Below are 25,724 nucleotides of genomic sequence, written 5' to 3' on the forward strand. Positions count from 1 at the left end.
ATGGATGGATGGATAGATAGATAGATGGGTGGATGGATGGATAGATGGATGGATGGATGGATAGATGGATAGATGGATAGATGGATAGATGGATGGATGGACAGATGGATGAGTAGATGGATGGATGAGTGGATAGATGGATGGGTAGATGGATAGATGGATGGGTAGATGGAGGAATGAATGGATAGATGGATGGATGGATAAATGGATGAATGGATGGATGGATGGATGGATGGATGGATGGATGGATGGAAGGAAGGATGGAAGGATGGAAGGATGGATGGATGGATAAATAAGTGATCCAGTGGTAAAGTATAGGATATGCTGTACATAGGATTTGGGAGAGGATCCCACATTAGATGGGGTTTTACTAAAGATCCCAGCCAGTCTCCTCCAGGATGCTGCTTTCCTGGGCTTCCCCAACCTCCAAGCATTTTCCAGTGTCAAACACTCTGCAAGCCACACCATTTTCCCCTCATGTGTCTTCCTGGTGAATTCTTACTGGCCTTTCCAGGAACAGCACAATTTCCCTAATCCTTCTTTCTGACTGACTTGTTTCTCCCTCTTCCTAGCAGGTTTCCCTGCCCACCTTACCTTCTCATATAGTCCTGTTTCATAACACATTTCTCTCCTTATGGGCAAGACCAGGTCAGAGTCAGAGACCTCCTTGTGTGCCCAGTTCTGACATCCAGTAGTCTTTGCTTTGGGAATCAATTGACTTCCAAGTTCAGCTTTTTTTGATTTCTTCCAACCATCTTGGATGATCTATAATCAGAATCCTATAAAACTGAAGACTGTGCAGGGTGGGCAATTGGTGTGGGCTTCACCTGCACACAGAAAGAATTTTCATCCTCCCTGGCTGAAAAGTTACATGAGACCCATCACATATCACCATCATATTGACCTAAAGTTCTGCCCAGGGCTGGGGTGTAGCTCAGTGGTGGAGCACTTCCCTAGCTTGTGCAAGGCTCTGGGTTCCATCCCAGTACCAAAGCGAAAAAGAGAGACAGAGAGACAAAGTTCTACTCCCAGTGTTATCTCAAAAGCAGACAAAATCATTGTTTGGTTATAACTACTGGATCTAGAGCTCAATGTGAGCTTCCCAGCTGTCCACAGGGCTGACCCAAACCATGACTGAACAATGCAAAGATGACTGCAGTGTGGTAGAAGTCACAACTAACAACCACATGGAATTTGAGATGCACTCTCCTCTGATGGGTAACCTAGACTAGGAAGCTTCTGCCTTCCTGTTAGAGTCTATAAACAAGTCAGGATGGCGCCTGGCATTTTGCCAGAGGGAGTGGTTTGTGAAGTAACGCCATCGAGCCATTAAGTGTGGAGATTCCTGATTGGTTGACTGCTGTATCTAGGTTATGTTAATTAAGATAAGCTGGGGCTGGGGTTGTGGCTCAGTGGTGGAGCGCTTGCCTTGCACGTGTGAGGCCCTGGGTTCGATCCTCAGCACCACATAAAAATAAATAAATAAAAAGGTCAATTAAAAAAAAAAAAGATAAGCTGTGTGGAATGTATATATACCACTCCTGTCCTACAATAAACGGCTCCCACTCCTGCTGTATCAATGTACACAGGTTGTTCGTCACCCCGCGCCCCCCCCCCCCCCCGTTATTTTGCTGCAGCTGGACTGCGGCACCTTCCCATCAAATCTTGTTATTCTGTGTCAGACAATGTTATCAGGGTCCATCTGCCTGAAGGTAGAATGGCTCCTTCCTGCACCTTCACCCTTCATTTTACAGATGGGGAAACAGAGGCCCAGGCGATTAACCAGAGGTCACGAAGCTAGTTACCAATGAACCAGGTGAGAGCCAGATGGAGCCTTCTCTTTGCCCCAAATTTGGCCAGGCCAATAAGTGTGAATACCAGGTATTCACAAGTGCTCACCTACTCATTGAAGCAATGTCTGGGACTTAGAAAACAAAACCCTGCAGTGAAAAGTCTCCCCCCAAAGAGCAGATGTTACTGTGAATTTCCAATCAGAAATTAACTGAGCTATTTGCACAATTTTGGGGGTAGAAACCTAAAGGCTCAAATACCTGCATTTTTTAACCAACTGGGTAACAGGTGATTATTTCCCTCTGGGAAGTTTTATTCCTGCGTCCCTGGAAAGCAGGGAAGGCCCTATCTGAATCACTGTGAATTCTACTTCCAGGACAGGAATTCAAACCCCATTTCAGTGGCAGAATGAAAACTTGCTTGGGGTGAAGACAGGACAAGACCAGGTCAGAGTCAGAGACTCTTGTTCATATTGTCACCTCCAGAACCCACAAAGCACCTTAGCAAGCACAGCTTGCTGCCTGGTTTGCATCTGGTGCCCACTGAGAGGGAACTTGCAGAAGAGGAGTGAGTGGAAGGTTCTTCATCCCTTTAAGAGAAGGAAACAGGAAGAGAATGCTCCAGAAGTGGTGGGTCCTTAATCCCCTCACACTTGGGGGGCTCTGGCTCTCACTCACACGGGGAATACGGAAGGTCCCTTCCTGCTCACGGGACTGGAACCCTGCAGACCCCTCTTTCTTCCTCCCCATCTTGTTGGCTGCACTGGGAAGGCCAAGTTAAAACCACTCATTCTGCAACACCCACCTGGTTACTCCCAAAAGAGTTGCCACAACGGTATTAACAACCAGAACAGGGAAGGGAAGGGAGTCCTCCGTGTGGTTTTGTTAAAACTCACAGATGCTCAGAGACTTCATTTTATAAACAGGAAAACCAAGTGGCCCTGCCCAAGTGCACACAGCCATTGGTGCCCTTGGGGGCAGGCCTCCTCCTCTGGTTTCTGATTCCTGGGTGGCTCCCTAGGTGTTCAGGAAAGGTTGGCCCAATTAAGCTTGATCTGAATGGCAATTCCCAGCCAGGTTTTAAACCACTTTTTCCTTTAAACCACTTGTTCTCAAACTTGATTGTATCAGAGAGTTACCCAAAACTGTGGGTGCCGGGTCCCACCTCCAGCAATTCTGATGGAACTAGTTCCAGTGCTGCCCCAGCACGGAGATTTTTTTTTTTTTAAAGTTCTAGAAGATTCCTGCGTGCACTCAGGGCACACTGTTCTGAACCACACCGCTTCCCCAGGGCAGAGAATTGTTGGTCCCTCAGGGCCGTTTTTCCCTCCCCTCCAGGATATTGGCATAAGGGTTTGGGTCAGCAGGAAAATGGAGAAGGACCTTCGGTTCACCCTTGGAAATAAGCTGTCCACTCCCCACCTTTAAAAGACACAGAAAAGGACAAGGTTTGGAGATCAAGTTAAATGTCCAATTTATTTTTATAACTTGAAACCAGAACAAACTTGGTTTTGAACAAGCGTACAAATGAAATGGCAGACACATGCTGAACTCAACATTGTGACATTAAGGGAAAAAGAGGCCCAAAATCTTGTACAGAGAATAAAAGGAACAATAAATATTTTACTAAGCCATATTGAAATGACCTCCTGTCATCTCAACATTTTATCCATAATTAAAAAAAAAGAGTGCCCGTTTTTTAAACAGAGCACAAATACCAAGCAATAATAAATAGTTCCAAACTTGTAGTAAAAGACAAAACCTCCAAGTAAACACAAAAGCTCATACAATAAGTAATAGAAAAGGTAATAAAAATATTTCGCCTTGCCGGTACAAATGCAAACGACTGAAATCAATGTAACTTTGCTTTGCAGGGCTGAGGTACAAAGAGCACCAAAATCACGGATTTGCCTGTGTTCAACAAAACCTTCAGCTGACGGACCGGGATGAAGGGCTGATGTCCTTGCTTTTCACATTTTGCTTAGAGTAATTCAGTCTCCTCTCCCCATGAAAGACCCTCCAATGGCAAGTGGCAGGTTCCGATTGGGGGCAACTTTGGGCAAAGTTGTGGCAGTGTGGAACCCGGCCTGAGGTCGGCTGGGTCACCCAGGCTGGAGGCCTCTCACTGGGTCACCTGCTTAACCACCAAAGAGAAGCAAAGCTCTCTTATCTCTGCGTCGGCAGAGACACAACCCTTGTGCTTTAGGATGGCTTAGTCCTGGCATTCTGGTGACTTGGTTGAGCTGGTGAGCGCTGGCTAGCTTTGAGAGCCACAGGAGAACCACGGTGGAGCTCCCGGCAGCTAGGAGGGCGGTGGGAGGGAAGGGCAGCTCTGGGTTTTGGCTCAAGCAGGTAGGAAACTGAAATCTCAGCTTTATGGCCCTCTCCCTCCCCCTCTTTTAACCTTGCAAAGGTAAATGGCAGGTGGGGGTGGGGGGGACAGCGCAAACAGAAAGCTCCCAGAAGAAAGATTTCTGCATTTGGTAAAGATTTGCCCAGAAGGATGCTTGGTTATCTTTTTATAACCTGCAATAATGGTTTCTTACATTTCCTGAAATAAAAAATGGCTTCCTGATATAGGTATTTGTTAAAAATGTTTTATTCCCTCATCCAAAAAACCACCATTTTATTATTATCTTAAAGCTACTTGGCTTTACAAAAGAGAGAAAGAGAGAGAGAGAGAGAGAGAGAGAGAGAGAGAGAGAGAGAGAGAGGAAGAAGAAGAAGAAAAGAAAGAAAAAAGAAAAAGAGGAGTGGAAGGGACAGAGAGGGAGAAAGAAAAGAAATTCCATCAACAGGAAATAAACAGGTAAAGGACCAACAGAGGCTGGAGGGTGAGGAAACGCAGAGGGAGAGATACGAAAGGCACCGAATTCATTCATCCCAGGCCCTCGGCATCCGGAAACGGACAGATGTAGGTTGGAGACAGAAGCAGCGAAGCAGGGGAGAAAAACTGGCCACCACTCGGTGGAACGGAAGGTCCTGGTGCGAGGGTCCCCTTCCTCAGTCCCACCTGCGGGGCCCCTCCAGCGGGACCCCACGGACACAGCTCCTGCTGCTACACGTTCTGTCTGCCTCCTGTTTTCTCAAGGACTAAAGCAGCTCGGTCTGCGATTCTCTCTGCTCTCGAGAGCGGGCCAGGTGGTGGGGAGCGCCATGCAGCGACAGCAGAGAAGGAAGGCCACCCTGCTGCCTCCCCTCTGCAGCTGCCACCTTGCAAAACGGCCTCCTGGAGATGGGAGGACTGTGTGGAACGTCACCCACATCTTGACAAAACTGATTTTTCCACTCAACACAAATAAAGCATTTCCCATCCTGCCTGCCGTGGCCACACCAAGGCGCCTTGATGTCAGGGCGGGCGTCCACATGGAAGCCCGAAGCCAACAGTTCTTTGTGCAGGCCAGTTCTGACAAAAATATATACAACTAAAATGATCTGTGACCCAAAGCATTTAACTACTTCCTTTTGATTCTTTTTCTCAAAGGTTGTCAAACAACCCTTCTTCTCCTGTACAATAGGACTTAACATACAAATTTTTTTTTGCAATATTTTATCCTGCCAAATTAAAAAAATATATTATGGCAGCCTGTTTGTTTTTGTTTTTTTTTTCTTTTTATTTCCAAATTCACTAACAAAAAGGTACATTAAATCCCTTTAAAAGGACAAGCTTACAGTTAAAAAATTACAAGCTCCAGTAAAAATACAGCAAGTGCCTACATCATATGAACCAACCAATATATCCATTCCAGAGGGAGGTGGGGAGAGAAAAATAAGTACAGGTCAGAAATGTGATTTTTTTTTTCTGCAAAGCAATGACAATATTAAGCACTTTTTTTTCTACATACTTTTTCTACATGGTGTAGCAATCCCCTTTTAATCCCCAAATACAAGTTTCTATACATTTTTTTTGAAATAAAAATTCAACACCCAAGGCAGAAAAAAATTTACTAAAACTCCGACTTTACAGTTACTGTGACAAGAACAAATTTATAGACCCACCATTTAAATTTTACTGCAACATTTTCAAGGAAAAGAAAAAAGTTTTTTTTTTCTTGTTTTGTAAAATGCCCAGGCATTCTCGATTATTACAAATACTGGTCCACTTTTACAGTAATCAAGAAATTTTAATATATATAATATATACTAAAACCCCGTCACCAAAAGAAAACAATATACACGTAGCCATTGTGGCATTTTTGTATAGCCTATTAAGCAAACTCTGAAAAAAAATGATCGCTCCAACACACATACACACATTTTTTTTTACCCTTGTATGTATCCAATACTGTAAACGTATTTTTAAGACAGAGTGCACTAAATTTAACTTTAGAAAAAAATTAGCCATTGTTCCTGAATTGTTTTGTCGTTTTTTCATTCAACGATATCAACTTGTGTCACTTGAGTTTTAATTCAGCAGTAAGTCACCTCTACTCCACATCTAAGCAGCGTTGTCCCAAAAACAAAAGGGGCTGAGGATAACCGAGCTAATGGATGGCCAAGGTTGTGCTGGGGTTTTTTTCTCACTTCATTGGGTCTTATGGCATTTTCATGTCCTGTATCTTCAACCAGGATTTTATTTTTAATTTAAAGTAAATGTGGCTTTGTTTCTAAAGAATGTACTTTTCTTGTTTTACTTTTTTAAAAAGTCTTTTCATTTAAAAAAAAAAAAAGTTTTGCATTTGTCTCAAGAGACTCAAATAGGAAGATCAGTTTTCAAGGCACTCACATCAAATTGAATGGCAGTAGAAAAACTGTCCAATAAATTATTATTTTATTTTGTTCTTTATAGTGCCAGTATTGTGAATGCCACGCTTAGCAACACTGACACTCAATCTCAGCTGTCCCTTACAGTTTAACCCACCTCTGGGCCAAAGAAAATATGCTGCAATTTCTTGTTTAGAAGCCATTTAATTTTAAATGCAAACAAAAGCTTTAAAGTGCGGGTCAACAGAATTCAAATGTCTAATATCAACAGTCCAATGTTAGTACCTTCCAACCTAATCCGAGAAAAAAACAACTGGGAAGTAGCGCTGGGCACCTTCGCCGGATGGAGCTCTTCCTCTGCTTCTCCAGGGAGAGGGAACAGAAATCTGTAAGATGTTCCCCTGTCCCTACAATGTCATCAGAGTGCACTGAATAAGAGGGCACTAACTTCCTCAATTCACCATCAAGGCGTCTGTCTGCTTGAGAAATGATCAGTCATCACGGGTAGCAACATGCGCTTGGGATTTATAGAATGGGGAAAAAGAGAAGTCGTCAAGTCAGAAGAAGCCTGAAAGAACTCTGCTGGTTCCTTCCTTTCTGTGTCACTGTAGACCACCACCGTCTACCCCATAAAAAATAGCCTCAGCCCACTTTTTCCAGCCAAAACTACAGCAGAGGGCAGAGATGGCATCCCAGGGCACCCCCACACTCCAAGAAAAGGGTGCTGTCTGCTGGTAATGCACCACCTCAGAATGCTCGGGGCCTCTTCCCAGGGTAGCCCTCGAAATCGGTTTTTCTAGTGGTACTTTGTGGGTGTCTCCCCCACCACCCCACTAAAAGTTTTCCCGATACCAGGTGAAAACTGACATCAACACAGAAAAGGCCTCTGGGACTCAGGACATCATCAGGGCTCCATCTCCATTCCAATTCTGAAACAAAGTGCTACAATTTTAAAGATTGTTATCCGCTGTACATCCCTCCCCCCCCCAAAAAAAAAAATAAAATAAAATAAAAAGCCTAAAAATGCATGCCACTTTTTATTTCAGGACCAAAAAAAAAAAAAAAAAAAGAGGGGGGGGATAAAAAAGTAAACAACTTTAAAAGTCATTTAAGTGTTGGCTTCTTCACAAGAAATTACACATGCTTAGCTTAAATTTCAAAAAAGCAGCGCCCCCCCCAAATTATAATTTAAAAGATATGCTTCCCCTCTACATTGCTGACGAGTCATTGCTCAGACCACTATAGGGTTAAAAAAATGAAGAAGGGATGAATACCCAACAAAATCTTTTAAAGGAATTTAAACAGAAGGAATAATAATAAAAAGTACCTGCACATGCCAAAAAAATTACAAAACCCAATAAATACAGAAATTATTGCACAGTTAAAAGGCTCCACAATTTTTTACTTCCTTAATCAACCCTCGGGTTTCCATAGGACTTCTCAGACACAGGTTAGGTTGGGGTGCCGCCTCCCCGGGGACACACGGGGCACTAAGTGGCGGTGACGCGGAGGCAAGTCAGGTCGGCATTCTCGCGGTTGGCAAGGGTTCCACTGTACAGGTGAGGGGCGCCCGGCCCGAGCGCTTAGCTCCTCTCGGCCTGCTCGATTTTGACGTCGTTAGTCAGCAAGTGCTCGCCGTGCCACTTTTTCATGTGTTTCTCCAGGGTGCTGTAGACGCTGAAGGGCATCTGGCAGATGTCGCAGCGGTACACCTCCTTGCCGATCTGCCCGTGCGTCTTCATGTGGCGCGTGAGCTTGCTGCTCTGCGCGCACGCGTAGTTGCACAGCTCGCACTTGTAAGGCCGCTCGCCGGTGTGGCTCCGCCGGTGCACCGTCAGGTTGCTGCAGTTCTTGAACACCTTGCCGCAGTACTCGCACGTGTCGCTGCGGCGGCCCTCCTTGGAGCTGGGCCGCCCAGGGCCCGGGCCACCCAGATGCGGCGTGCTGCCCCCGCTGGCGGTGCCACTGCGGCCCGACAGGCCGCCGTCCAGCAGGTCCCCGGGGGGCGTGGAGAAGCGCAGGCTGCCGTTCTCGGACGAGTGCTCAGAGGACGTGGCGAAGGGCGACTGGCGCGCGTCCGTGAAGCCCAGGAATGGGTCCTTCATGAAGTGCCGCGACGCCGCATAGCCCACGAGCCACTGCGAGTACACGTTCTCCGACGGGATGAGCGCGGCGGGGGGCAGCTCCAGGTCCTTCTCCACCTTGATGCGCTTGGCCGCGCTGTTGAGCCCGGGGCTGGGCAGCGGTGCCGGCTTGCGGGGAAAGAGGCCGGGGAAAGGCTCAGTGCCGGGCGCGAAGCCACCGCCCCGCCCGTTCACCGCACCGCCCGCACCCGCATCACCGCAGCCTCCCGCATCGTCTTCGTCGCCCGTGTCACCAGCAGCCGTACGCTTCAGGAAGGAGCCACGCTTCTGCTTGTCGGCCAGCAGCTCGCTGTACTGGGGCAGCGCGCCCAGGCCCACGTTCTCCATGACCTTGCCCAGCACCAGCGCCTTCTCGTCGGCCAGAGCCTTGGCCGCGCCGCCCACGCCGCCCCCCGCGCCCGGCACCCCGGCCACACCGCCACCGTTCTCGCGGTTGCGGCTCAGCTCCGAGTCCATGCTGAAGCTCGACTCTGGTCGGCTCTCGTTCTCCAGCAGCAGCTCCTCCTCTTCCTCCTCCTCTTCCTCGTCCTCCTCCTCGGGCTCGTGGCCCAGTGACGGGTCGCTCTCGTGGTGGCGAAAGTCGCCGTCGGACGCCTTGAGGCCCTCGCCGGCCAGCTCGCTGGTGCCAGGCTCCGGGGAGCTGGCGGCCGAGAGTCCGTCGTCAGAGCGACCAGCCAGGGAGCCGGCCTTGTGCATGTGCGTCTTCATGTGGCGCTTGAGCTTGCTCGCCTGCGAGCACGCGTGGTCGCACAGCTGACACTTGTAGGGCTTCTCGCCCGTGTGGCTGCGCCGGTGCACGATGAGATTGCTCTGGAACTTGAAGGTCTTGCCGCAGAATTCGCACGACTTGCTCTTGGCCGGGGGCTGTGGCGGAGGGGTGCTGCCAGGGGGCATGGCGGGCAGCGGCGGCGTGCTCAGGAAAGGGGACTTGGGGCTGGGCTGGAAAGGGTTCAGGAGCCGGTGCATAGGGTTGCCGCGGCCTGGCGACACGGGTGGCGGCGTGGAACTGTTGCCTGCCAGCTCGCGAAGCCGCCGCGAGAAGTCCATGGCAGGTGAGTCGATGGCCATGGGGTTCAGGCGCATGACTCGGTCAAAGGCACTGGGGTGCTGGGCGACGAGCCCCATCTCCTCGGCACTGAGGCGGTGCGGGTCCAGGTGGTGGCGTGGCGGCGGGCTGAAGAGCGGCGGCGTACCGGGCAGGCGGCCCTCACCAAAGCCCGGGTGGTCCCGCAGGATGGGGCCCGTCATGCGCAGCAGGTTGAAGGGGCTGCTGTCGCCCAGGAAATTCATGAGTGGGGACTGTGCCACAGCCTCAGGCCCCAGCGGCGGCGGGATGGTGAGCCGGGGCGTGAGCGAGCTGCTGGCCGGCCCGGGCTCCAGGTAGATCCGGAAGCCATGCGTGTTCTGCGCGTGCTGCAGCAGGAACCACGCGCTGTTGAAGGGCTGCTTGCATGTTGTGCAAATGTAGCTGGAAGGCTCATCTTTACCTGGGGAGACACACGGACAGAAAGGCAGAGAGAGCATGAGAAGTGGCAGGGGGCATGGGCACCAAGGGGCCACTAACCTGGAGGCACTCAGCAGACCAAGAGCCCTGTGCTCCCACCGGAGGCTGCAGGGCCACTTCTGGGCAGGCCTGGCTTTGCTCTTCCCACCTGGCGGGGCACTGAAGAAGTCAGATCTGTGCACAGGGCGCCCTGGTAACTGGATCTCAACAAGTTCCTTCCACTCTGTAGGCCTGGCTTTTGCCTGTCCTCAAGGTGCTTTTCTCCTTATCTCAGAGACCAGATGAGTGTGCCCAGAAGAAAGCCTTATTTTAATGGAATCAGCAAAGAGTGGACTGGGAAAAACAGCCAGGCCAAAGCTCAACCATATAAGGCAATCTAGACTGGGGTTTCTTAACCCAAACCCTATTGACATTAGACCCCAATGATTCTTTGTTGGGGTGGGAGCAGGGCAGTCTTGGTATTGTGGGGTCTCTACCTACTAGATGTCAGGAGCACCCCTCCTTCTGAGTGGAGACCAAAAGTATCTCCAGACACACCATTTGTCCCCTGCAGAGCAAAATCACCTCTCCACCTCGCCATGGGAAACACTGATTCAGACAATATGTGATTCAAGGTAATTCTACAGAAAAAAAATTATTGCCTTGCAAAGAAAAATTTTTTTTTCTTGAGGAGAGATGGTTGTGATACCTTTGCAACGTTTTCCATTTAGCCATAGGAAATCCCTGTGTTTCCCACACCAGTGTCCCTGCAGAAAGCACTGTGCAGTTGAAACAGCCTATATAAACTGCTGCAGAGACCCAACAGCTGTCCCTGCCTAGTGTCCTCACGCACAGGCCAGGCCCCAGATGTGGGGTGGAATTCAGCTTCCATGGGCCCCTTCAGGACACCAGAATACTAAGGAATGAAAGGCCACGCCATGCCCGACAGGCCCTCGGGATGAACCGCAGTAAAGGTTGATTTGTCAGAACTGGTTCCAGTGATATGGGTAGCAAACTGTAAGTGGACTCTGGTGGCACTGAGCCAAAATGTCACTGTCTTTGTCCATCATTGAGGCGGTCACAAAATGGAGGCTGAACCTTTCATCTGGAACCTTCTCACAGCCGGCCTCCTCGACCTCTGCTGAATCTGGCTGCTCTGCCGACCCGAGCCCCTGTTAACGCTTTACACAAGTGAGACAGGTGCGGACGGGCCATCTTCCATCATCAGATGCACCAGCCGGGAAGGAAAAAAGAACAGGAATCCCATCCCAGACCAGGTACAAGACGTCGCCACTGCAGTCTTGAAAAGCTCCTTTTGTTTTATTCAAACTTTCCTGAACCTGGAAAATCTAACGCAGATTTTAAAGTCAGGCACGCTGGTGAGGCCAAACATGCTCGTTGTCATCGCGCCCACATCAGGAAGGCCACACGGGGGGGAGTAGACAAAGCAATCCCCATCTTGGCTGCTCTACCCCTCGACTTAAGGACTCTGAAATCCCGCGCAGAGCGTGTTTTTGTTTTACACCCACTAATTATGTTCCTGGAGGGAGCAGCCTTAGCAGAGCTTGTATCTGCCTTAACTATCCTTCAGAAACCATCTTTAAAAGGCACAAGGCACGTGGCCCTGAATTCCACCAGAGGGATTCGGTCTTGAGTGTGCCTCTCTCACAAATTAGCCTTGCCAGCATCCAAGGGTCGAGGACCTCCCGACACACCCCACATGGGCAGTGTTGCAGAAGCTGCCCAACGGGCTGGGCACAGACTCCCCAGACTGCAGAACCAACCCAATGGGACACCTGGCACTGGAAACTGGGACGTGCTTTTACGTGCCTGCTGTACTCGGGGATTATGCCACAGTGCACTCTCACTTTGTGTCTGTTTGGTGGAGAGAAGACCAGAGGCAGGGAGGGGCAGGACAGAATTCTGAGGCTCAGCCTCGCCTCGCCTTTAAAATAGCTCAGGGAGAACTTCCAAGGCTATTTTCTTCTCCAGGGTGTTGGGGCCTTTTCCCTCTCCCAGAGTGTCTGAGTGACTCTGTCCCTATCACACCCCCTAAGGGAATGTCCCCCACCTGGAAGAGGGCAGAGAGGCCCGAATGGCCATGATGCTCATTGTTGGGCCCCAGACACCCCCACCCTTTCTGCAGGCCACTAGCAGAGGGGGCACCGGCTTCTCTGGAGCACGTCTCCTGTCCTCAATTTCTTGGGAAGGGGAAACCATACCTCAGACAGCTCATGAGACAGAGAGCCAGAAACCATACTTAGGGGACTCTTCTAAGTAAGCAATAAATGAGAAGATAAATGAAAGTCCTTTTCAGACCCAGGAGCTAATAACACAAATGAAGTGCCACGTCCACCGAGGTCACAGATCTTCAAATTAAAAGGTGAGTCAGAACCCTTCCCCAGCTTCGTCCAATCTAACTCAAGGGTTGATGGCCCACGGCCACTGTGGTTCTGCCTGGTTTTCATCTGGACCTCCCTCCCCACATCTCTTCTCCATCATCTCCGCTTCCTTAGGGAGCTCCAAAGCACTTCCTGTTTCTTGATCTGGTGGCTACGCATTTCCTAGAAAGTTCTGTGGCTAGTGGGGAATTTCAGAGGAAAATGCAGAGGTCCTAGGCAGGGCGATGAAGACTGCCTAGAGGCCGAAATGGCCGATTACATATTTTTAAAACTCAAAATGGCAACTGCTGAGAAACATGTAGCTGCATGTTCTAAAAAGCTCAGATGTTTCCACTTCTTGTTTAAAAAAAAAAAATGGACACTTCTAAAACTCCAGCTTCAGGAGGAATTTACCTGTCCATAATTCACCGTGAGGTAGCAAAGAGCTCTGTTTACAAGTGGGATCTCGGGCCATCTGTCATGCCAGGGTAAGTGCTTTCTTACCAGAGCCCCCTGACCCACTCTGGTTGGAAGACCCCCTGTGTGAAGAGCAAGGCTGATCACAGGCAGTGGCCTCCCTGGGATCTGACAGCACCTGACCGTCTGAGGCTCTCCCAGCCCTTGAGGCCCTCCCTAGACAACTCCTTTGACACCCTCATTCTTTTTTTAATAAAATGACTTCCTGGTTATCTCCATCTCTCCGACCTTTCTAGTGCCCTCTGGCAGAAGCCCACACTGGATCTTCTTGGTTCTACTGACTCTAAAGTGATCCCCTTGGCATCTCTCTCAAATGCAAAACCCTCCCCGTGACCTCTTGGTTACCAGAGCCCTGGACAGCAGCGTTCGCTTAATACCTCTGCCCTCTTCCCAGACAGGTGCTGCCAAGCAAGTCCCCTAACCCCTCTGAGCCTTCATTTCTTCATCAGTGGAACACAAATCCCACACCTGCCTCACTAGAGGGCCAGGGCATGAATGAGATGCTGTCCCTGTCAATCACGCGTCTCCACGCGGCAGGAGCGGGGAGGGGTTCACTTGTTGGGGTTTTGTTTTCCATCCTGTGCCTGGTGGCGCGTGGTTCAGGGATGGCTTTCAGTGCGGCTCTGGCAGTAATAAAACCCTGGAGGAATTTTAACGCAGCCTGTCTCACGTAGTAGAGGTTCCCGGGAAGTAGAAACTTGCAAACGCTGAGGAAACATGATTTTTTATGGTGACGTTGGGAACCAACAGGCAACTGGACTCCTGCACTGGAATGCTGCTCTCCCTCGGCTCCCAGGCTCTGTTTTATGTACACTGAAATAATGGTTCCTCCTCATGATGCCAGCTACTCTAGTAAGACCAATAAAGTTATCAGGGTTTTCCATAAAAAGCATACCTTTAATTGAATTATTATTCAATGAATAGGCCATAATTGAGGGCGCTGGCCCTCAAAGTCAACTGATACCAAATGGAAGGGCATTTGCCCTGCGAGAGATTCAGTGGCCCAGGCTGCTGGAGAGGATCGGTTCTGGGCCTTGTGGCCCCTCTACAGGCTACAGAGCATTCTGCACCTGATTGGGCCTTTCCACTGCATTAGCTCATCACTGCTCACCACCATCTCAGAGGGAGGCCAGGCAAGGACCTGGCCCTGCTGGCATGAGGACACGGAAGCTAGCAAAGCAAGTTCATGCAGCCAGAATGCAGCCAGGCCACGGTCCCCTTCAGGGGCCCCCAGCAGGACCCCCTTGCCTCCAGCACACAGGACCTGCCACCGGAAGGATTCCCTGTCCTCTATCACAGTAGAGGTCAGGACAGGGGTCCACCACTGTACTGTGTGAAGGGCACTGATTACCCTTGGATGGACCCCAGTCAAGTCCACCACAGGCCTTGACCCCAGAGGGAAGAAGTGGAGTCACTTCTCAGAGCCAGAAAGCCCACTGGGTGTCACATGCCACTTGGGGGACAGACAGGGGAGAGGGTCATAAGATACTGAGGTGGCTGAGTCTAGGGCCAAGAAGCCAGGCCCCAGAAGGCCCAGAGGCAGCTCCCTTCCCTCTCTGGCTTTCAGGATGACCAGGATACAGGACCAAAGACAAGGCTGGTTTTGCAAGCTGAGTGTTTAATCTAGAATCTACAGCTGCTCATGAAAGGTGTGGCTCGGTGGGAGAGCACAGGCCGATGCAGGAGGCCCAGAGTTCAATCCCTAACTCTGCAAAAAACAAACAAAAAATGAAAACCATCTGTCAGAAAGAAAACATCGACTGAGCGCATTAGAGTCTACGAAGCTTCACATTTGCAGTATTCCTGGGCCTTGTCATCCATAGAATCGACAGGCACCGCTGCTCACCCTGAATGCGTCCCGTCCAATCTCAGCCCTCCTCAGCAGAAAGTGGAGCTGCAGTGCTGAGTACAATAAATCCACTCCCTAGCTGTCCCTGAGCTGAGCACACAGAGGACCTCACCCCAGTGGCCTCTGAAGCTGAGGGCTAGATGAGATGAGGGTCCAACCCAGGCCACACTCCTGGCCAGAGGAGCTTCTGCCGTTACACTGCTGAGATAAAAGGAGGGTCCAGAGTTCTCTCTGTGCAGACTCGGAGCCCCCAGAGCCAAGGGATCGGGGCAAGGGGCTGTATGCCTCGGTGTTTTACCTCTCATTCCGGCTCAGGTGCTAACCAAAGTGTCGTTTGGGAGTTAAAACTACAATAACTCATGAAATCATGCTGACTCATGGGAAAGTAATAGTGGCAGCTATTTTAGAAGAAAAAAAATCTTTCACAAGTGGTCCCAAGAGGGTGCTGGTGCTGTGGTGGCAGCAACTGTGGGACTAGGACTGAGGGTTCCTGCTCCCTGATGAGAGAACAGACCCACTCCTCAAAGCCAGTGCCTGTGGCAGACATCACCAATCCATCCCCGCACTCTCCTTCCAGGCCTGGAATCCTCTGGATCCCCACGCTCCAGACAGCCATCACCAAATCAAGTGCGCCTGAGCCCCTCTACTGTTCGTGGACACCAGCACACCTAATTCCACTGATCACACAGACAAGGCCAGTACACTCAGTAGCACTGTGTCCTGCTGAGTCAGTGACTACACCTGCCTGTCATTCTCTCATGGGACAAGCGGGAGCCGAGTCTGCTGTGTGTGTGAGGTGCCTGGCTGGGGTGCACTTTGTAGTTCAGGGCAGACAGGGAGTACCTAATAACTAGCTCAGTCATTTAATGGACATTTGGGGTGGTACTAGGGGAAGCTCAGTGTGCAGAGAGGAGAGATTCAAGGGCTCGGCTGGATTGGGGGCTTGGAGCCTGTACTACGCTGGGCTTCTGACTACACATACTGTCGCCATTTATAAAAGAAACAAAGGAAACGCAAGAAGACATTATTGGCCTTGGATTATTCATCTAGAATTCATCTTCTGGCTGGATTCCAAGCTCCTTGAGGACAGGACTGAGCTGGTTTTATCGACGGCTAGGACCCTCCCCAGTGTGGTGGGTGACTGAGGCCCAAGTGCTGCATAACTGGCCTATGGTAATGAGAGTCCTGCAGCTTGGTGTGCTCCTCGGATTTGCCTGCGGGACCCCACGTTCCCTCCAGATTCACTCTGAAGCCAGGACACTTTGGCCACATGGCTGGACGGAAGGAGCTCCAGGGTCCCCGTCTATACGGTGAAGGCAACACCGGGGCTTATTTGTTGTGGGATGCAGAATCATCCTGGTGAAGACCTTGAAATGGGGTCCCCAGGCAGTGGACCCTGGGTGTGCAGGAGGCCACACAGGGAGATGCAGGAAACACCTGCACTTTGTGTTCCGTGTGTTTTCCGTGGTCAGTGTCATTGAAGGCATCACCACCAGGACAAGGACACCCGCCCAGGCACAGTGAACCCCGAGTCCACAGTCAGCCCTGCCCTCCACACCAGGCCAGCCCCAGGCACGGCTCAGTTCAACCCTCTCAGCAAACGGCCCCTCTTCCTGGGCACCAAGGCACGGGACTTGCCTAGCACCACACAGCCTCTGGGCAGCTGCATTCCAACCACAGGAGCACACCAAGATCCCAAGTGACACTGACCAGAACAAGAAAAAATGCCCCCACCTCTGCCACTACCCCTGCAGAGGAGCCAGCTAGCTCCCCGAGCCCCAGAGCTGACGCAGCCCCGCTGCCCAGACGCCATCCTGTGGGCCTCCACCCACCACACCCTGGCCACGCCCTCTCCAAGGCCCCTCTCTTTGGGCTGTCCATTTTCATCCCTCCAAGCCCTTGCCAGTTCCTGCTGCCTGAAATACCTGTCTTCTACTCTCTACCTGCAAAACCTCCTTCCAGATCCAGCTCAAGCACACACCCCTGTCTATTCCCAGAGCGCTGTGTCCAGACCCCCTTCAGGCGGATCACAAGGCAGCACTGGGCTTTTTAAATGGCCTGAGCATCGGGTGGCACTCCAGGGAAAAGGAAATGAAGAAAAAGGAAAAGAAAAGGAAATGAAGTCTCATCAGAGACAAGGCGAGGGGCAAAGGGTGTCATGGCTTAAGTGGCAGAACAGCACTCATACCCAGCCAGACGGACCTGGGGCCAGTACTGCATCTGGACACACAGCTGGCTGCCCCCTTGCACAGGGACTGACAACTCTGCTGTCACTGGGCTTGAGAGGAGCCCAGCTCAGCAATGCCCAATCATTCCACCTGCACCCATGGACACCAGAGAGAGCAGGACAGGGAGGCCCAGCCCCAGGACCAAGACAGTGGGACAGGGGCCCAGCTAAGGATCTGGAGAACAGGACAGGGAGGCCCAGCCCCAGAGTCAGGAGAGCAGGACAGGAGGCCCAGCCGCAGGATCAAGGGCCAAGAAGGAAGAGGTCTGATGCACGAGGAACCGCGGTCAGCCCCACAGTGCTTCGCGATGCCCATTTGCCTGGACAGGACCTGCTTGGCAGGGCTGACCTGCGTGGCTTCACCTGCCTGGAGTTAACTGAGGCTGGAAGAAAAGCCCTCAACTAACAGCCTCCACAGCCTCCAACCAAGAGCCTGGCATCGCCAGGTATGCCCAGGTGTGCCTGAAGCAAGTCCTTCTCGCCTCCCCTCCAGGAGGCCACAGGTGGGGGTCAGGCTAAGCAGTGGGCGGGACACAGAACCCCAAGATAGAATCAGAGCTGCAGTAGGACTTCAGGGCACCCAGGGAGGAGGCAGCAGGCAACGGCACAGAGTTGATGTCCAAGCTGTGCACACCGAAGAGGAAGGAGAGGCCCCAAGGTGGAGGCTGCCTGAGCCCACAACTGCAGGACACCCTGCTGCACAAAGGTTGAGACAAAGACGGGGGACACAGCAGCTGCTCCATGCAGTTCTGAAGGGCTTCCCTCCAGTGCTGGCCAGGCCACCACAGGACCTCAGTGCAGGGCTGTCCTCGACCCCCAAGCTCACGGTCCTAATGTAGGCTACATGTGCAGGTGCATCCTGCTCCCGGGGTTCTTCCTTGGGGAGGAGTATGAGGACAGCTCAAGGCCACACTTCCTCTTGCGATCCAGGTACCACTATGGAAATAAATGGTGACAGCAAATTCTCAGCATCTTTTACTCACGTGCAGCTCTTTCCCTCCCTCCCTCTGCAGATGCTGGCACCCTCTGTGCAGCGGGCCCCAGAAACTCAGGGCTGCCCTCATGCAGCCTGAAGCCTAGTACAGAATCTCAGGATTTGGGGCACATGTATCTAGGAAGGGTTGAAGCCACTTGGTCACAAACCAGGGGTGCAATATGCAGTGGACCCAGGGAGGGAGAGACCAACATCCTGGAGGAACAGATGCCCCAAGGGGGGGACTCTAAGCCCAGCTCAGCAGGAAGGAGTCCATCGTGCAGGAAAGGAAGGGAAAGGGCATATGGGGCAGAGAAAAACACCACACTGAGGCCTGGAGGGAGGAGCCTAGATTCAAAGAGAGGCCCTGGAATCAGTCTCAGGGTCTGGAGATGGGTTAAGAAACTTGGCTGGATACGGAAAAAAAAAAAAAAATTCCAATAGCTGTAAATTCCATCCCAGTTTTCTCTCAACAAAAGAAACAATAAGAGAGATAAACAGGGAGCCTACATCCTGGGAACAAATCTTTACCCCACACACTTCAGATAGAGCCCTAATATCCAGAGTATACAAAGAACTCAAAAAATTAGACAATAAGATAACAAATAACCCAATCAACAAATGGGCCAAGGACCTGAACAGACACTTCTCAGAGGAGGATATACAATCAATCAACAAGTACATGAAAAAATGCTCACCATCTCTAGCAGTCAGAGAAATGCAAATCAAAACCACCCTAAGATACCATCTCACTCCAGTAAGATTGGCAGCCACTATGAAGTCAAACAACAACAAGTGCTGGCGAGGATGTGGAGAAAAGGGTACACTTGTACATTGCTGGTGGGACTGCAAACTGGTGCAGCCAATTTGGAAAGCAGTATGGAGATTTCTTGGAAAGCTGGGAATGGAACCACCATTTGACCCAGCTATTCCCCTCCTCGGTCTATTCCCTAAAGACCTAACAAGAGCATGCTACAGGGACACTGCTATATCGATGTTCATAGCAGCACAATTCACGATAGCAAGATTGTGGAACCAACCTAGAAGCCCTTCAATAGATGAATGGATTAAAAAAATGTGGCATTTATACACAATGGAGTATTACTCTGCAATAAGAAATGACAAAATCATAGAATTTGGAGGGAAATGGATAGCATTAGAGCAGATTATGCTAAGTGAAGCTAGCCAATCCTTAAAAAACAAATGTCAAATGTCTTCTTTGATATAAGGGGAGTAACCAAGGACAGGGTAGAGACGAAGAGCTGGAGAAGAAGAATAACATTAAACAGGGATGATAGGCGGGAGGGAAAGTGAGAGTTAAGGGAAATTGCATGGAACTGGAAGGTGAGCCTCAGGGTTATACACAATTACATATAAGAGGAAAGGAGGAGTAGGAGAAAAATTATATAAGTGGAAGAAACGATTTATAGTAGAGGGGATGGAGAGAGAGTAGGGGAGGGGAGGGGAGGGGAGGGGTGAGGGGACAGTGGAGAATGGGATAGACAGCAGAATACATCAGTCACTAGAAAGGCAATTTGTAAATCAATGGAAATGTAACTGATGTGACACAGCAATCTGTATACGGGGTAAAAATGGGAGTTCATAACCCACTTGAATCAATCTGTGAAATATGGTATAATAAGAACTATGTAATGTTTTGAACAACCAACAATAAAATAATTTTAAAAAAAATGAAAAAAAAAATAAAGATGTTCAAGCCCACCTTCAAGACCTCCCTGAGTCTCACAAAATCTCAGAACGACAGAAGAATGCTGGTGAAAACTTCAGAACTCTGCTTCCAACCAGACCCACTGTGCGCAAACAGTGAAGCCAAGCGACATAAACCAATGAAACTTAGAAGACAGTGTGAAGACCATGATCCTAGGCAGTGGCTTTTCTATCATCCTCTCAAACAGGAGTTCAACAATTCCAGCCAGCTTCTCATCTGAATACCAGAGGACTGTGAATCCACCTTCAGGAACAGTGCGGTCCAGGCTCTTCGTGGAACACAGAAGTATTCAAACTGAACCACAGCTGCAGTCCCCGTGCACCCCAGGTTTCCCAAAACAGTCTTTATTTCAACCGCTCAATTCTGTGGTCAGACCAGGTGTGCAGTTTCAGGCTCAGGAAATAGACACCCAACCCCAAAACAAAGCGAAATTGCTGACCGTGGGGCATCTCAGCATGGGGAGAAAAACGGCAGTGTTTGTCAGTGAGATGGAAGAGCAGTGGGCAGGTCCGGGTGCTCAGGGCGGCCTCACATGTGGTTACTCAACTGAAGCACTCAGAGAGAGCTCCAGCCCATCTCTCAAGTCTTCAGAGCACCTCCTCCCCCTGCACAAGGGGCTCAGATTCACCGGAAGAAGTATCCGAAAGAGATGGTATTCCCCTGAAATCTGCTTCCCTGCAAGGGCCGGCACTCTCCCAGGGGCTTGGGGGATTGGCAGATGAACTCATGGGGTGGTTTGGCTCCCCCACCCCACCCCGCCCTACATGGAATGTTCAGAGATGTTTCTAGAACTCTGGGGACAGGAATGGCCCCCAAATGCGACAGAGAAGCATGCAGCAAACCACCCTTATCACTGAATGGACAAAAAGGGAAGAATTAGGAGATTATGAGCAGAGGAGGGGGAGCAGACACCTCGAACGCGCGCACACACGTGTGTCTTGGCCTCACGTGGGAGCTCAGCCTCCTCCCTGGCCACACAGGAAGTCCCCCTTCTCCGTAATCTACCACTTCCTTCGAAGGCCGGCCTGCAGCCCTCCTTTCCTTAAATCCACAAAAATCTCCACTTTCCACCCCAAGAAGTACGGCCGGGGCAGTAAATCTCGTTTTAATGGAGTGTACGTTTAGCTGTGAGGAGATAATTGACGTTATGGAGAGCCTCGACGCCGAGTTATATAGGTTAGCGAATGCAGAGGGGACTCATTACCGACTCACTACAAACAAGTAGTAATATATGTATATTGTTCGGAGTGGTGTTATAGCAAAAGTGTTCCGGTCCGCAGGGATTGATAAAGCACAAGAAAACAGCAGATATGCACTTGTAAATTTGTCTCATTTGTCTCTGAAGTTAAAGGTTATTCCCTTGTTCTGAATTTGTAATAAAAACACGCTAGCCCAGGGTTTGTGCAGGATGTTTGAATATTTAAATTGTGTATAATGATAGGCAATTATAGGGTAAAAACTGGACCTCGAGAACGGGGGGAGCGCTGTTTGCTCCACCAGGTCTTTACACCCCACGGCTCGCTTCTCTAAAGCATCCTGCGAGCGCCTTCCCCCAGAGGGCTTCAGGGAGCATCACCAGGTCCACGGCCACCCTGCAGTGACCAGTCAAGCTTGGCTTTGCCTGGTGGCATCTCTCCCACCTACCTACCTACACACCTCTCTCTCTCTCTCTCTCTCTCTCTCCCCCACGTCTCTTTTTGTTTCCTTGAGCATGCACAGTGCATCTGTCCAGCCAGAGGTTGGGGCAATGGCCCTCTTTCCACAGCTGGCCCATGCTCCTGCCTTGCTGGGAGATGACGAAGCCGGACACGGGGAGGCGCCTGCAGGGTACAGCATGAATTTCCTTGCCCCCAAAGGGGCGCCCGCCCTCCACCCTCAAGTCCCTCCAGGAGAGCAGGGGGCTGGCAGGGAGCCCCAGCTGTGCCTGTGCCGGCCCTGGGAGGGGGCAGGGGGTGGCGCTGCAGCTTCGCCTGGAGCCCAGGTGCCTGCCCGGCCTCGGCAGCCCGTCTGCCCAGGTTAACCAACCGCAGTGTTAGAGTGACTCCGGCCAGCTTGTCACCAAGCACAAAAGTCATCAGCCAGTGAATGTTCTTTTCTGCACCACAATTAAGACGAATCAATACGATGTGCCACAAATGGTATTTTACTCTCAATAAGAACTCGAGCTGAGTTTATTCAGAATATTTTAGCGCTTCCCCGGGGGATTTGGGGCCGACGCAGATGGCAAATAAAGTACTCAGCCTAAGGCTACAGCACATTATGGTAATTCTAATGTCAGATGTACTTTAATATACAGCTCTATTTAATCACCCCATTATTTCACATTTCCATATGAAAAACCTGCGGCACTTCTGCGGCACTTTGCCTCTGCCACGGTGCCAAGCTTCCTCCAGCCCGCTGCCGGCAGCCGGGCCGTGGTCATCCTCGCCAGGCACAGCCTGCTGCTGTGCAAGTTTCCGGGTGCCCGGATGCACAGTTCCAGAATCAGGACTCGGAGATGTGCCAACAGCACCATGGAGGGTGCGGAGGAGGCTGAACACAGGTCCACGCAAAAATGCAGCGTGTGTGTGTGGCACCTCATGGTGGGGGGGGTGACACAGGGCAGCCGGTGATGGCAGCCAGGCCCGCTCACAGCGCCCCTGCAAGCACTACCAGCCGGCTCTGAGGCTGGGCAGTCCAGTGGTTAGACCCCACCATGGCCCCAGCTCTGGCTTGGGACCCACAGCAGCTGAGACAGCGGGTCCTCCAGGCACTGTCCACCACCCCACAGGGCCTCACGGGTGGCACTGGAGGGCAGGAGGGAATGAGCACTGGCCATGGGTGCCCAGCTGCTGACAAAGGAGGCGTGGCGTGGGGTGGGGAACTGCAGCCAGGAGGCTCCAGGCGGGCGCTGTCGGGGCTGCTCCAGAGAACCTGAAGCCCAGCAGCCCAGGGAGGGGGAGCCCCATGAATTCCAAACGTCTGCAGTGCCTGGAGCCTGGCGTGGCTGGCCAGCTGGCGGAGTGTGGCCAGCAGAGGCCTGGGTTTGGGCTGAGCCCGGGAATCACTCACATTCAGTCACGTGGTGTTCCAAGGAAGCAGGACACAACCTGCTGACCACCCTGTCGCAGGTCTCCAAGATGGGTCTACAGATGGGTGCAGTGACCTCTGGCACCCGTCCTTCCTAGGTGCCCCCGGAATGAGTCGACATCGAAACCACACAACTCGATGCCTGTAAATGGTCCCAGCACGTGTCACTGAAGAGGCGCTTGCCGGGGGGGACAGGCTGGGTCCAACACCCGACACTGAGCAATCAATCAATCAATCAGTCAATCAATCAGTCAGTCAGTCAGTCTCCAAGGAAGGAAGGAAGCAGGAGGAAGGAAGGAAAGAGGGGAGGGTGGCTATGACCCAGACAGTCTCCTGGCCAACTCCTCAGAAGTGTCCATCACCATAACCAGCCAAAACCAGCCTGGCAGAGCTGCCCCCGGAGCCCAGCATGGGGGACGTGTTAGAGGAAAAGTACTGGATTATCTGAAGGTACAGTCACCCGCCCCCCAGGGACAGCATGTCACACAGGTCACATGGAGGCCACCCTCACAACAGGGACATCCTGTAATGTCCTCTTAAAACATGCTTTGGAAGTAAAATTTGAGGGTGGACTTCATTCTCAAATCCCAGGTCTTGCTGTTATTGCTCTTTCCTACACATAACGATGGAACATCCCAGACCACAGGGTCTCGGTGGAACCCTCTAAGGGACTCTGATTGATGTCTGGAGACATTTTCGATTGTCACAAGTGGGGGGCTCCTAGCATGTACTGGGTAGAGGCCAGAGAGCTGCTTTACATTGCCCAATGAGCAGGACACCCCCCACAGCCCCAAGTGTCCCCAGCCCAGGGGGTGAGCTGCCCTGGGCTAGGAGTTCCCCTTCAATCCTGGTCTCCTTGTGGACACTGCCCTTGAGCCCGGCAAAAGAGACTGAAAGAGAAAGCAAGACTGGGGAGTGAGGGGAGTGGGAGGAGAGAGGAGGAGGAGAGGGGAGAGGGGGGCGAGCACTGAGGGGGCCAGCTGGGCCCACACCTCCACTTTGGCCAATGGAGGCACTGTGGCACCCAGGCATTCATGGGGCAGAGGTCCTCTGCATTCCAGAGTGGCCCAGGACTCTGGGCTCTGGGGCTCCCAGGGAGGGAGTGTTGCAAAGAAGGGGAGCCGAACAGGCGAAGGGAACAGACCAGTCCATCGGTGGGCACCCCTGCCCCTGCCCACCACCACCCAGATCCTCTGGGTGTGAAGGCCAGAGATGTCAGGGCTGCCCTAGATTCAGCTCGCAACGTGGCTGCAGGACACCAAACCCAAACACACTTCCTGAAGTCAAAGAGATAAACACCCCGTTTCTGCTGCGTGCACCACTCTCAGAGGCCACAGCCACACTGTGAGTGGGGTGGGGTGGGGCGCGGCGGGGATGACCATGCAGACTTAAGCGACTGGAAAAAACACAAAGCACACACCATCCAGGGAGATTACATAAAAAGCACAATTAAGGGTTGCTGAGCGTCCCGAGGCCTCGGAGAACGTGCTGCCTCTGGAATATTTTTAGAACAATCACTGGAGTGAGTCTTCCTAGTTGTAGAAACACTCCAAATCAGAAAGTCAATTTTTCCCCTATTTGCAGAAGGGAGCCGGCTGCTCTGGATGGAGCGCGTGTTTTGCTTGGCGGCTGCTCATGATACCGTCTTGGCAGCGTCTCCTTGGAGTGCGCGCGGTGAACCTGGCTCTCCACACAGTAGCACTTTCATTTTAAGCGCCCCAGCCACGCTTCCCTAATAACAGCCTGGGAACTGCAAAACCCCTGTAAGCCCAGCCCTTTAAATGGGGAACAGAGCAGGGCCCTGGGGCCGCTCACCACAATAGGGTCTGGAAACCAGGGCTGGGGCTCTAAGACAGAAACGTGGCTCTCGTTAAGTGCAGAAAATGAAACAAAGCCGGCATGTTCTGGGGACAGCAGCATGCCACCTTTCACCCACTCTGCTACACACACAGGCCCAGCCGGGCCGGCTCCTTCCCTACTCTTGTGGGCCTGACTGGTACCAGGTGTCTGGGATCCCTGTGAAAGTGAGATGGGAAGGGACACAGTGGCCTCAGAACCCCACTGGGCTGGGACTGGGGCTGGGGTAGATCCATTCAGCTCCCCAAACTTGGCTAAACTTGAATGCGTGAGTTCCACTCTGACCTCGTGTCTTTATCCACAAATGGGATAATACCTATCTGAGCATGGAGGGAAGACTCCAGACCAGGCATGGAGAGACTGGTCAGTGCTCGATAGAGGAAGTTATTTAACTGTCCAAGGACATGAGTGAGTGAGCGAGCGAATGAGTGGGTGGGACTGCAAGGGTCCCGTCTCAGGACCACTGGTGAGCAAACCCAGCTTCATTGCTGATCAGCAGGGCCACTCGGCCCTGCCCCGGGGAGTCATTATTCACCCAGGGGACTTCCAGGTACAGTTTCTGCCCCTCCCTGGAACGGAGCAATGTAGTTATTTCGGCCTCTGAGAGCTGGCTCCTCACCACTGTCTCTGTTTCACACATTCGCCTTTCTTTCCTCTCTCTGTGTTGTTTACAAAGGTTTCATTATGTTTTCAACTAATCAGAAAGGCCCCGCTAATACACAATTAACATGTGATTATAAAAAAAAAATTAAAATAGCTTCCAGAAGAAGGAAATGTAATTAAGTAGAGAATGCTTTTCAATAAGTGCTTGCTTTAACCCATTGTCAGGACGCAGACTCGCTAGTCCACAATGCCTGGAGCAGATGCCAAGGGCAGAATGTTAAAAGCAAGGAAGAAAAGGGACGTGCTTTTCTGGGGAACAATAACCATCGCAGGCGCCACGTGCTGGAGAACTCAGCTTCCGGCGGCAGAGCGCTGACCTCCCCACGCTCACCCCACTCTTTTCTAGAAAAATGTCTCCCTTCTAAAAGCCTAAAATAA

At 51.4% G+C, this 25,724-nt stretch overlaps 1 protein-coding gene across 5 annotated transcripts in view; it reads right to left on the reverse strand.

The window, feature by feature from the left end:
- Positions 1-7,628: 7,628 nt before the first annotated feature.
- The window catches only part of BCL11B (BCL11 transcription factor B), an 86,503-nt gene continuing 68,407 nt past the window's right edge, over positions 7,629-25,724 (reverse strand). For all 5 annotated transcript variants that reach the window (XM_081291989.1, XM_081291988.1, XM_081291986.1 and 2 more), the window contains one exon: positions 7,629-10,125. In XM_081291989.1, the coding sequence (XP_081148115.1) occupies positions 8,078-10,125 (2,048 nt within the window). In that variant the 3' untranslated portion in view covers positions 7,629-8,077. The remainder of the gene's footprint in view (positions 10,126-25,724) is intronic.

The sequence above is a fragment of the Spermophilus citellus genome (genome assembly GCF_964194105.1).
Source record: "Spermophilus citellus genome assembly, chromosome: 4".
NCBI classification, from domain to species: Eukaryota; Metazoa; Chordata; class Mammalia; order Rodentia; family Sciuridae; genus Spermophilus; species Spermophilus citellus.